The 12,982-nt window shown below is 51.9% G+C and overlaps 1 protein-coding gene across 3 annotated transcripts in view; it reads left to right on the top strand.

The window, feature by feature from the left end:
* Positions 1-12,536, top strand: part of ARHGAP30 (Rho GTPase activating protein 30) — a 16,108-nt gene extending 3,572 nt beyond the window's left edge. Inside the window, exons 2-12 of one of the 3 annotated variants that reach the window (XM_025860674.2) lie at positions 2,514-2,616; positions 4,698-4,842; positions 5,934-6,016; positions 6,173-6,280; positions 6,831-6,958; positions 7,442-7,613; positions 7,693-7,796; positions 7,879-7,956; positions 8,518-8,913; positions 9,756-10,021; positions 10,114-12,536. In XM_025860674.2, the coding sequence (XP_025716459.1) occupies positions 2,514-2,616; positions 4,698-4,842; positions 5,934-6,016; positions 6,173-6,280; positions 6,831-6,958; positions 7,442-7,613; positions 7,693-7,796; positions 7,879-7,956; positions 8,518-8,913; positions 9,756-10,021; positions 10,114-11,748 (3,218 nt within the window). In that variant the 3' untranslated portion in view covers positions 11,749-12,536. Of the gene's footprint in view, positions 1-2,513; positions 2,617-4,697; positions 4,843-5,933; positions 6,017-6,172; positions 6,281-6,830; positions 6,959-7,441; positions 7,614-7,692; positions 7,797-7,878; positions 7,957-8,517; positions 8,914-9,755; positions 10,022-10,113 lie in introns of those variants that run through there. The other 2 variants (XM_025860675.2, XM_025860677.2) reach the window with 2 other exon arrangements.
* The last annotated feature ends 446 nt before the right edge of the window (positions 12,537-12,982 follow it).

The following is a 12,982-nucleotide window of genomic DNA, read 5'->3' as shown; positions in this document are numbered from 1 at the left end:
TTTCTTTCTTTCTTCTTTCCTTCTTTCTTTTTCTTTCTTCTTTCTCTTTTTCTTTCTTTCTTTCTTTTTTTCTTCTTTCTTTTTCTTTCTTTCAAGTTTATTTATTTATTATTTTAGTAATCTTTACACCCAGTGTGGGGCTCAAACTCATAACCCTGAGAACAAGAGTCACATGGCTCTTGAGCCAGCCGGGAGCCCCTGGGTGGCTCTTTTTTAAGGAGGCTCTCACTCCCAAGGTTGTGTGTGTGTGCAGTTGGTGCCTGAACAGCCCTAGGAGTGGGTGCCTCCTTAAATTCTTCACCCTTGTGCCTTCCTTATCTCACCCAAATCCTGGCTCTGGGGTGCAGGGGGGCAAAGGGTGTGGAAACTGGGAAGGAGGGTCTACAATCATGGTTGATGGGCTTATTATTTCCTTCCTTCTGTATTTCCATCTTACTTAATTACTTAATTTCCCCAAGAACTTGGGATGGGAGTGTGTGGGTAAGCAAGTGCATGAGATTCAGCTCTGTCATAGGCAGGTACACAAAACTGTGACAAAATCGTGATCCAAATCCCAAAATTTTGGGGCGCCTGGGTGGCTCAGTTGTTAAGCGTCTGCCTTCGGCTCGGGTCATGATCCCGGGGTCCTGGGATCGAGCCCTGCATCGGGCTCCCTGCTCGGCGGGAAGCCTGCTTCTCCCTCTCCCACTCCCCCTGCTTGTGTTCCCTCTCTCGCTGTGTCTCTCTCTGTCAAATAAATAAATAAAATCTTAAAAAAAGTCCCAAAATTTTATAAAAAGATAGAATAAAATGACTGAAGGAATTGTGTTGAAGGAGAAACAAGAAGAGGAGGTAAGGTGGGTACCCAGAAATGCATATCAAATGATGCTATATGGTTTCTAGATGTGGGCTCTGGGCTTCCTGATAATTCAAGTAAAGAGATAAACATAATCAGGTATAAGACTCCTAAAGCCCATTAGAAAAAAAAAAAAGATGGCTAAGGAGAAGCAGCTCTTTCTGACACTGACACATGAGAGGGATTTCTCTGGCGAGTCTTGGTTAATTGAACTTAGTCTTTTCTTTTCTTCTCTATTTCAATCTCCAAGGGGTGTCACCAAGCCTCAAAACTGATTGATTACTTCTCTGAGTCATAAATAAACCATTATGGAGCACCTGCTCTGTTTCAACACTGTGCTAAATGATGGGGAAAATGTTACTATGTGTCAGAGGTGTAGACACAAAAGAAACTAGAGATAACAAAGTGCGGTAGGTACTATAATACAGAGAGAAGCAAAGGGTTCAGAATCGGAGGTGATGTTTGAGCTGTGTTTTGAGGGGTCATAGGAGTTGACCAGTAGAAGACAGAGGGAAGGGTATTTTCAGGCAAGGTAAATACCAAGGCTTATCCATGGAGTAGCAAAGAGCTGGATCGGAGGGTTTGTCGGGGAATTGACCAGAACTGAGGCTGGGATAGCAGCTGGGCCTGGTTTGTGAAGGATTTAAACATACTGTGCTGAGTTTATATTTCATTCTAGACCTGTGAGGTGAGCAATGAAGATTGGGGTGAAGCAAGATGTTTATGGAGCAAAGGATTTAAGGCAGGGAAGGCTTCAGAAGGATAAATATGTGGCCTTGTGAAGATGGGATTTTACACCTGGTGTTGGAGGGTTTCCTGTGTCTGAGACACCATGTCAGAAAATATGAGAGACATCAAACTGGTCACTCTGTTCGGGCCTCAGAGAGGGCACCAAAAAAGAAAAAAAAAAAAATTGGTCACAGTTAGATCTTGTCCTTAAGGAGCTTACAGTCTAGTAACAGGGGAGGGGGCCCGGGTTGGGAGAGAGAATACAACTTTTTGCACCCTTGGATTTGGATCCTGGCCCTAGCTGGGCAATACTAGGCACTTGTTACTTCTTTGACCCTCAGTTTTCTTATCTGGGGACTAGAATACCTAATGCACAGTGCTTGGCACCTAGGTGTTTTTCTCCTGAACTGACCTGTCCCAATTTTGTGTACCTTCCGAGGACAGACCCGATGCCCACGCACTGGCTTACGAGAGAGGGTGCTTCACAATCGTCCCTGTCAGCTCCGCCCCATTTGGTTCAGGACAATGAATGTTCCTTCATCTTATACAGAATGTTCAATAAACGTACCTTCGAGACCTGTCCTGATACTCGTGGTGCCCTTCAACCAGCTGCCCCTTTGAAAATTCTAGAAAGCAAACCAGTCATTACAGAGCGACATATTTCAGTTCAATGAAGGCAGAGCTTTCTAATAGGAATGGGCAGTCTGGAGAGGCAGTGCGCCCCCCCTCCCTCGGGGGGGATTTATGCCGAGGCTCTAAACCCCGTGGGCAGAGAGATTGGCAGGCTGGAGCTGATGTCCTCTAAGAATCCTTCTGACAGGTTTTTATTCATGAGCTCTGCTTCCAGTCTCCCCGAACCCCTTCCCCGATGCTTCCGTATCTCAGGTCCCCTGTGGTCTCTGACCTCCCAGGCCTGATTTCCCTTTCTCTGCCCCATCTGTGTCCCCAGTGCCGCAGGTGCTAAAGAGCTGTGCAGAGTTTGTGGAGGAGTACGGAGTGGTGGACGGGATCTACCGTCTCTCAGGGGTCTCTTCCAACATCCAGAAGCTCCGGTGAGTCAGGCAGTGAGGGGAGGGCTCTATGGGCCAGGAGGCCAGGGAGCCAGAGGGGCGAGGGGAAGGGGAGAGAAGCAAACATGGGTGCCAGGTGCTGTCTTAGGGAGACGCTCTGGAGTCTCCTCAGGAAAGGCTGCGACCCCGCACCCCATTCCCCCCAGGCTGGCGTGCATGTGTCTACACGCACACATACGTCTCTGCTCCCACATACAACCACCCAGCTTAAAATTTTCAGATATGATTCACATACCATAAAACTCACTCTTTAAAAATGTACAATCCGGTGATTTCTTTGGCACATTCACAAGGTTGCACCACCATCACCACTATCTAATTCCAGAACATTTCCTCAGCCCCAAAAGAAACACCCAAAAGCAGTCGCTCCACTTTTCTCCTTTCCCTCAGCCTCTGGAAACCACTGGCCTACTTTCTATCTACATGACTGCGCTTTCTCCGCACCTTTCATATAAGTGGACTCGTATAACTGGAGGATTTTGTGTCAGGCTTTTTCCCTTAGCATGATTTCAGGGTTCATACAGGTGTCTCAGATGCTAACACTTCATCTCTTTCTGTGGCTGAATCGTATTTCGCTTACCCATCCATCAGTTGATGGACATTTGGGTTGTTTCCACCTCTTGGCTATTCTGAATAATGCTGCTGCGAACATTCACGATAAGTCTTCATGTGGACCTACGGTTTCAATTCCCTGGAGTATAGACCTAGGAGTGGAATTGTTGGGTCATACAGTTACTCCATGTTGAACTCTTTAAGGAACTGCCGAGCTGCTTTTCCACGGTAGTGCATCATCTCACATCCCCGAGCCTTCCAATTTCTCCACATCTGCCGGCACTTGTTACTGTGTGTCTTTTTTTTTTTTTAAGATTTTATTTATTTGACAGAGAGAGACACAGTGAGAGAGGGAACACAAGCAAGGGGAGTGGGAGAGGGAGAAGCAGACTCCCCGCTGAGCAGGGAGCCCGATGTGGGGCTCGATCCCAGGACCCTGAGATCATGACCTGAGCCCAAGGCAGACGCTCAAGGACTGAGCCACCCAGGTGCCCCTACTGTGTGTCTTTTGAATTACAGCCATCCTAGCGGAAGTGAAGTGATACTTCACCTATATTTGCGTTTCCCAATAGCTAGTGACTCGAGCAGATTACTGGTTTGTGTATCTTCTTTGGAGAACTTTCTATTCAAATCCCTTGCTCGTTTTTAAATTGGGTTATTTTTTTCCTTTGAGTTGTAAGAATTCTTTATATATTTTGGATACTTTTTTAAACGATCTTATTCATTTATGAGAGCGAGGGAGAGAGCAAGAGAGAGGACAGAAGCCGGGCACTGGGAGCTGGGGGGGGGGGTGGTGAGGGGGGGAGGCAGAGGGAAGAGCAGTCTCCCCGCTGAGCAGGGAGCCCAACACAGGGCTCGATCCCAGGACCCTGAGACCATGACCTGAGCTGAAGGCAGATTCCTAACCGACTGAGCCACCCAGGCGCCCTTATATATTCCGGATATTAAACACTTACCACGTCTATGATTTGCAAATATTTTCTTCCATTCTGCGGGTTGCCTTCACTTTCTCGGTAGTGTCCTCTGACACACAAAAGGTTGTCATTGGATATTCAGTGTATCTATTTTTTCTTTGGCGGCTTGTGCTTTTGGTGTGTTATCTAAGAAACTGTGGCCTGACGCAAGGTCATGAAGATTTACACTTATGTTTCCTTCTAAGAGTTACACTCCGCCATTTTTACATCTACCCAGAAACAGGTACGTTCATCTCTCCACTTTTATTGAGTCCCACATACCCCACCCTTGCTACTCACACCCACAGCTACATCCCTGACGCGCATGCTTGTTCATGCGCAGCCCCCTTCCCTAGCCCCTCCCCCACCCTCACACCCACTCCACACAGTGACATGTGCATCTATGCCCGCTTGCCTCACGCATACACATGCCCAACAGCCTCCTTCCAAGGCCCATGCATGTTGACCCTCGACCCTGCCTGGGCCCCTGGGCGCAGCTCTCACCTCTCCCGTCTTCCCCCAGCCCCCACCACTCCTGACCACTCTGCACCTCCCCAGGCAGGAGTTTGAGGCAGAGCGGAAGCCAGACCTGCGGAAAGATGTTTACCTCCAGGACATTCACTGCGTCTCCTCCCTGTGCAAGGCCTATTTCAGAGAACTGCCAGACCCCCTGCTCACTTACCGCCTCTATGATAAGTTTGCTGTGAGTTGAGAAGCAAGGAGGGTGGGAGACAAAGATGAGGGGTGACTGCTCTGGTTCTGACCTCCCAAGTGTGTCCAATGCCATACAGTGTCTCTGTGATGCTGAATGACCAAGACCACCTGAGAATGAAAAGACCCCGCCCTGCAAATCCCCCCGGGGCCTGCTACCTCTGCCCTCCCGTCCCTCTTCTCTTCGCCCTTCCTCATAAGGCCTGCAGATCACACACAGTGCAGGCGCGAGACTAGGGGAAAGTAGAACCCAGACGGATAGCAGAGGGCCTTTGGAAATCACCTAGACAGAGCTTCCTTACATTTAAGAGAATGAGAACCCTTCTTAGAAGTCAGCACTTTTTCAGGCACGTCCCTCCAGGCGCAGATTGTATGTCGAACATCTTTGGAATAAGAAAACACATGACAAAAATGCTATCTTGAATTCAGTAAATTTTACAAATAAGTTGCATCTTATTGAGAATAGCATTTAGAAATCCAGAATAGCAGACCACACCGTTCAGCCCACACAGGCTAGACTGGGTGGGCACAGGCCTTCCTGGGCACCTTGGAATAACTGCACAGCCCCTGGAGCACCCACAGGGAGGGACCACTAAGGTAGGCCTGTGCCAGAGCCTTCTGAGGAGGATGCTAAGGCAGAATGGCAGGAAGTTGCTCAAGGTCACAAAGCTCTTAAGTGGCATAGTCAAGACCCAGCTGCAGGCCTCGTAGGCCCCAAATTCTGAGCTCTGTCTGCTATGTCAGCGTCCTTTGAAAGATCTGGGGTGGGGGATGGTGTGGGGGTACAGCACAGAATTGTTTCTGAGAGTCGGGCTCAGTGCTCCCAGGAGTAAGCAGGGGGAGAGCTGACTTTTTTTTTTTTTTTAAGATTTTATTTATTTGTCAGAGAGAGAGCGAGCACAAGCAGGGGGAGCGGCAGGCAGAGGGAGGGAGAAGCAGGCTCCCCGCTGAGCAAGGAGCCAGATGCGGGACTCGATCCCAGGACCCTGGGATCATGACCTGAGCCGAAGGCAGACGCTTAAATGACTGAGCCACCCAGGCGCCCCAGAGCTGACTTGTTTCTTGAATCTTCCTCCCAATCAGGATGCCGTGGGAGTGCAACTGGAGCCTGAGCGCTTGGTCAAGATCCTAGAGGTGCTTCGAGAACTCCCTGACCCAAACTATAGGTGCGTGGGTCTCCCCTGCTCCCAGAGTCCTGACCACCCCCAAACAGCCCTGGGGCCTTGACTTGTCTCTTCTCTTCTGGCTCCCAGACCTCCATCCTACCCACTGCCTTGGGTGTCTTCTGTCTGACCCTGGCCCCTGATGCCTCCTTTCTGCAGGACCCTGGAATTCCTCATGCGACACTTGGTACACATGGCCTCATTCAGTGCTCAGACCAACATGCACGCCCGCAACCTGGCCATCGTGTGGGCCCCCAACCTGCTTAGGTGGGCACATGCGTGAGCGGTGGGCGGGGGTCTGGGCAGAGCCTAGCCCCAGAGGCTGCTTGGGAATGGGGGTGTCTGTGTGGGTGCACTGGAGAGGGCTGTGGGGGTCTTGCCGAGCCCAGAGAGAAACAGGAAGGTTCAGAAGTACATTGAGTGGGATGGGGTTTACCCACTGGACACAAGGCCTTTGTGTCTCCTTACACTGTATCAGTGAGCTCTGGGACTGGAACAGGAAGAGTCCCTGTGGAATGTTTGTTCAGCGAACATCTTACAGTCTCTTGGAGAACTGGCGTGCATATCACTCTCTGTGATGCAAGGCAGACTGTAAGAAATCCTGATATTCATTATAACAAGGCACTCTCATGTGCAAAGGAAGTAGAGATTAATTCTGAGGGGGGTGTCCAAGAGGGCTTCCTGAAGGAAGTGGCATTTGAGACTTGAATCATGCATGTAGTTTAAGAGGTGGAGATGAGATTAAGGGCATGCAAGGGAGAGGGTTTAGGGTATTTTTAGGGAGAATTCCAATGGGAATAACTCCACATCTCCACAGGTCTAAGGACATAGAGGCCTCCGGCTTCAATGGGACAGCAGCCTTCATGGAGGTGCGTGTGCAGTCCATCGTGGTCGAGTTTATCCTCACGCACGTGGACCAGCTCTTCGGGGGCGCTGCTCTCTCTGGTCAGTGTCCCTCCCACCCACCACACCACCACACTCTGCCTGGGGAGTCATGTCAGAGTGACAGAGGGCCTCAGAGGTCACCTAGTTAAGTCTCCATATTCTGCAGATGAGAGAACTGAGTCTCATGGAAGGAAGTTGCTTATGGTCACATGGAGAAGACCCCGGGGAGATGATGGTGTAGTCTGTACTTGAGCAGACCCCTCCTGCAGAACTTGACCTTCTAAGCACCATCCTGGTTCTTGGGGCTGCTGACTGATCATTCCCACCCCTAGCCCACAGGGCCAGTGTCCTGGGATCTCCTGCCCCATGTCCCTGAGGATTCCCTCTTGAGGAGCTAGACACAGAGGGTCTGCCTCCAAAGGTCTCTGAGTATACCCGTAGCCTGGTAGTTAGCTGGTGAGTGGGGGGTGCCGTGAGGATCTGGATACCTGAAGCCCTCTCTCATCTCTGTTCTCAGCTGGCCAATTCCTCTTCTTTCCCTAGGTGGGGAGATGGAGAGTGGATGGCGATCACTTCCAGGGGCCCGTGCATCGGGCAGCCCCGAAGACCTTACACCCAGGTCCCTGCCCTACCACCTGCCTAGCATCCTGCAGGCTGGTGATGGACCCCCACAGATGCGGCCCTACCACACCATCATCGAGTTTGCAGAGCACAAGTAAGGCCTCCTTCCTGGGCCCTCCTCCCCTACACTGACCACCAGGCTCCAACCCTAATGTTTTCTCTATTCCCTCCAGGAGAAAGGGGTCTTTGAAGGTCAGGAAATGGAGATCTATCTTCAATCTGGGTCGCTCTGGCCACGAGACCAAGCGTAAACTTCCCCGGGGGGCTGAGGACAGGGGTAAGTCTGCAGTGATGTGGGGGGGGGGGGCTCTGCTGAAGGGGTACCAGACCCTGGCACTACAAACATCTGTGTCTTGCAGAGGACAAATCCGAGAAGGGGACTCTGCGGCCAGCCAAGAGCATGGACTCACTGAGTGCTGCAGCTGGGGCCAGTGATGGTGAGTATAGGTGTGCACTCGGTGCGTGTGTGTATGTGCATGCACAGGCTGGTGAACACCTGTGTGCAAGCATGTCTGTGAATGTGTCTGCAAAGGAATAACAGTATTATGGATGAGCCCATTGTGTGTGCATTCCTGTGTGTTTGTGTGTCTGTGCACGTGGCCATGTGTGCTAATTTCAAAAATATATAACGAGTGCCTATGACACACCAGCCACAGTCCCAGATGCTAGGTCTAGTAGTGAGTTTGTCATCTAATCAATGGGTGTGTTCATATGAGTGTACACAGAGGTTCGGAGTGGTGTGTGTGTCTGTGGGGGGTGGGGGGCAGTGATGGCCAGCGAGTGTATCTGCAGAGAGGGAAGGGGGTTCCTAAGTTAGTGTAGGTGCACTGGCTGGCTGTGGAGCATTCGCAGGAGTGGCCCAGGGAAGCTGGACTGGGTGCCCTCCAGGCTGTCCTGGCTCTCAGGCTTGAGAAAGCAGGGGACATCCCCCAGAGCCTTCCCGAGGTGTCTGGGCCCCTCGCAGCTGAGCTTATCACTCCCCTCTCTCTCCTCCACAGAGCCAGAGGGGCTGGCAGGACCCAGCAATCCCCGGCCAAGCCCACTGCTGCCGGACAGCTTGGAGAATGATTCTGTGGAGACAGCAGAAGGTGAACAGGAGCCTGAGGCAGAGGCCCCGGGCGGCACGAATTCTGAGCCAGGCACGCCACGAGCGGGGCGGTCAGTGATCCGCGCTGGGGGCAGCAGCCGTGCAGAGCGCTGTGTTGGAGTCCACATCTCGGACCCCTACAATGTCAACCTCCCTCTACACATCACCTCCATCCTCAGCGTGCCCCCAAACATCATCTCTAATGTCTCCTTGGCCAGGCTCACCCGTGGCCTTGAGTGCCCCGCCCTACAGCCCCGGCCAAACCCTGCCTCTGGCCCAGGCCCTGGCCCAGGCCCTGGACCCCCAGGTGAGGCCCCAGGGATTTCCCAGGACTGGGAGAAGGGACTAGAACTCTGAGCTGAAGCTCTGATGCCAGGGATCTGTCCTGGGAATGGCAGAGGCCTCGGGCCTTGGGCTTTGGGTGGTTACCTTCAGCTGCCTCCCTGGATTCCAGGTTGGAGGGGTCCAGTAGTATTATCGGTTCTGTGAAATTTATGGAGAGAGGATCTCTGGCATCCTTCAGATCACTGATATACCCAAGAATGGGAGTTTGTGTCAGACGTATACAGTAGGGATTACTAAGTACAAGGTGGGGATATATAATAGATTGTGGTAATAATAATAACAACAATTATTATGGTATTAATACTAATAGTTAACATTTATTGAAGGCTTACTATGCGCCAGGTGCCATGATAAGGACTTGCAGGCATCAGCTTATTTCATTCTCAAAAAATAATCTTATGACACAGTTATTGTTGCTTGCAGTGGAACTGGAGACCTAGGTTAAGCTATTTGCTGTTGATTTAGGTTGGAGGTGGCAAAGCTGGGATCTTAGACAAATCTGAGTCTTGCTTTCGTCATATTTAAAATGAGGATAAATACCCTACATCATAGAGTTGTTTTGTGGGGAAGAAATAAGATAATGCCTTGTGAAATGTACAGCCTGGTGCCCGGCAGCTGGTGGGAGCTCAGTCAAGGCAGCTATAAGCCAGTAGTTAGGGATATTGATCTGAGAAGATCAGCCACATGGAGTATCTAGGCTGGGAGTGTTGGGCCTGTACGTAGCAATGTTAGGAAGACCCATATTGGAAAGGATCGAGGCTGATCTTCATCTTTGTGTTCCTGAGAATACCTTTCTCCCAACAGATGAGAAGTTGGAGGCAAGTTCAGTCGCAGGTCCCCTGGCTGACGGTGGCCCAGAGGACATGGCCCCTGCCCTGGAGGACTGCCTGTCCCAGGAGGTGCAGGATTCCTTCTCCTTCCTAGAGGACTCGAGCAGCTCAGAGCCTGAGTGGGTGGGGGTGGAGGATGGGGAGGTGGCCAAGGCAGGAGCAGCAGGAGCAGCCTTCTCCCCTGGGGAGGACGACCCTGGGATGGGCTACCTGGAGGAGCTCCTGGGAGTTGGGCCTCAGGTAAGGAGGAGCTGTGCTGGGTTTGGGGGTGGTAAGGAAGCCAGAGGGTGGACAGGGCCACCTGGTCCTGAGCCACAATCCTATGCCTACAGGTGGAGGAGTTCTCTGTGGAGCCACCCCTGGATGACCTGTCTCTGGATGAGGCGCAGTTTGTCCTGGCTCCCAGCTGCTGTTCCCCGGACTCTGCTGACCCCAGGCCCGAAGGAGAGGAGGAAAGTGGGGAGGAAGTCTTCCTGAGTGCCTACGATGACCTAAGTCCCCTTCTGGAGCCCGAACACCCAACCTGGGAGGGTCCAGGAAGTCTGGAGGAAGAGACAGCAGGGTGTGGAAGACAGGGGGCTCCAGGGCAGGCTGAGGGAGAGCAGGCATGCTGCAAAGTTGGGGAGGACAAGGAGGCTGAGCCTGAGAGCACATGGGACGTCAGGGAGGAGGCTGAGGGGAGTCCAGAGAGTGAGGTAGAGGATGGAGAGGCAGGTGAGGAGGGACGGAAGGCTGGGGGAAGCCAAGAGATGATGGCCAGTTTGCAAGAAGGGAGTGGGAAAAAGACAGAGGTCAAGGGAGAGGAGGCCAAAGGTCAGCAGGAGGATGAGAGTATGGAGGAAGCTAAGGATGTGGAGGGAACCGGAGGAGAGCAGGGCAAAGACAAGCAGACGGAAAGAAAGACTGAGAGAGAGGAAGATGCTGAGGAAGGAGAGGAAGGCCAGGTACAAGCCAGAAGCGACCCAGAGAGTAGGGTCCAGGAAAACCAAGTCGCTGAGGAGAGCTGGGAAGCTGTACACAAACAAGAGGCTGAAGGAGGCAGAGAGGATGAGTTTAAAGGACAGAAGGGGCAGGAGGACCAAGAGGCAAGAGAAGACCAAGGAGATGGTGAAGATGGCAGAAGCCCAGAAGCAGCAGCTGAAGGAGAAGGGGAAATCAGCATGGACCAGGAGAGTGGGGATGGAGAGTCTGAGAGAGACCAGGGGGCCGGAGGTGACCATTTAGGAAAGGACTCCCTTCCTGAAGGGTCACATGTAGAGTCCCTGGAGGTTGACAGTGCCAAAGAGGGCAATTCCCATTCCTCTGAGTCAGAACAGGCAGCCCCACAGCCACCCCAGCCAGAGGAGATGGAGCCTGAGGGGCAGCCCAGTCCAGAGAGCTGCAATCTGTGCCCCTGTCCTCTTGGCTCGGCTAGTGGTGTGGGCATGCGCCTGGCTTCCACCCTGGTTCAGGTCCAGCAGGTCCGCTCTGTGCCTGTGGTGCCCCCCAAACCACAATTTGCCAAGATGCCTAGTGCAATGTGTAGCAAGATCCATGTGGCACCTGCAAACCCATGCCCGAGGCCTGGTCGGCTTGATGGGACTCCTGGGGAAAGGGCTTGGGGGTCCCGAGCCTCCCGTTCCTCTTGGAGGAATGGAGGCAGTCTTTCTTTTGATGCTGCTGTGGCCCTGGCCCGGGACCGCCAGAGGACTGAGGCTCAGGGAGTTCGGCGGACCCAGACCTGTACCGGGGGTGGGGACTATAGCCTCATCCCCAGAACCTCCCCCTGTAGTATGATCCCTGCCTATTCTTCTCGGCCACTTAGCTGCCTGGAGCTCCCACCAGAAGACACAGAAGGGTCTGGACACCGAAGTCGGCATAGTCTGCCTCCCAGGGAACCCCAGCCCCCTGTCCCTCTTCTGTCCCCCCAGCGCCGATCATATGCATTTGAAACACAGGCTAACCCTGAGAGAGGTGAGGGACTGTGAGTAGGACCATGGTACTGGGCAAAGAGGACAGCAAGTTGTCTCTAATCTCCAGGGTCCCAGCCTGGCTGTCTCTTCTGCAGCCTGAGCGGCTGTAGTGCCCAACACCATAGGCTTTTGACCCTCCAGCTTCTCTTTTTGACCGTGAGAAGCATTGCCTCAGTTCGTTTACCTGAGTTTGTCTCAGACACAAAGCACTCACTTATCCCTTTTGGATATTCCCAAGAAAGTCACCAAGATCCTGTAATGAGGGAGTGGGCTCATTGGTCAAAGGGAATATAGAGTAGGCAGAATACTTAGAGGTTTTTCAACGTGAAGAATGAAGAGGGAACTCCAGCAAAGTTCCTGCCTTCCTCTGAAGCTGTTCACTTCCCTTCATGGAAGCCCAGGGTGGAGGAAGGGAGGACAGGGCTAGGTCAGAGCCTGTCACACATAAACACTTCTGAACTGCCCATCCTAATTCGGCTCTTGGATACCTCCAGACCCTCTTAGCTCCAGATTAGGAGGAACATGTCAAGGAGCTCGTCAAAGGCCTCAAAGGCCTCAAAGGAGGGACTGGCCCCCTTTCCAGAATCCCTACCCTCTGCCTCCAGTCACCTTTAGGAAAAGAGGCCTTGTACGGATCTCCCTGGCTTCTCCTTTTTCCTCTGGAATACCTTCCTCCTATTTCAGGGAAGGGGAATGGCAGAACTCAGGCCATGGGACTGCTTCTCCAGACAGGCTGGGGCCACAGGTTCCATTCTAGTAAGAAGCAATGTCTCAGAATAAAAGTTGTACTTTTTATATGTAAACAGTGTGGAGTCTCATTATTCTTATTAGAGTCGTAGGTGATAGGGATCGCATTTTCGTGTTTGGCAAAACGTCCTTTTGCTGTTGTTGTTTGGGTGCTCTTCCTCGGCTGTTGTCATGGAGACCTGTGGCTAGAAACTGGAGCTAGGTTCACGGTGGTCAGGAAATGAGGAAGAGAAACTTTTATTTACATAATGCTCGTTATCTACCAGTAAAGGCTAGGTATTCTACACGCAAAGAATCTATGCCCTTTAGTGAGTCCACATAACAATTCTGTAAGGTTGGTACTGGTATCTCCATTTTACAGATGGGAGACCTGTAAAATGAGGTCGGTTAGGGAGGCTGATTAAGTCAAAGGCTCGCCAAAGATCTCAGAGGTTAGAAGTGAGAGCGGCAGGTTTGAGACCCGAGTTCGTCTGGCTCCAGAGGCTAAACTCTTCTCATCACA

This window comes from Callorhinus ursinus, unplaced genomic scaffold (assembly GCF_003265705.2).
Source record: "Callorhinus ursinus isolate GAN/ISIS: 27379988/994484 unplaced genomic scaffold, GSC_fseal_2.0 scaffold88, whole genome shotgun sequence".
Classification (NCBI taxonomy): Eukaryota; Metazoa; Chordata; class Mammalia; order Carnivora; family Otariidae; genus Callorhinus; species Callorhinus ursinus.
Note: the sequence above shows the minus strand (reverse complement) of the source record. Positions and strands in the feature narration are given on the sequence as shown.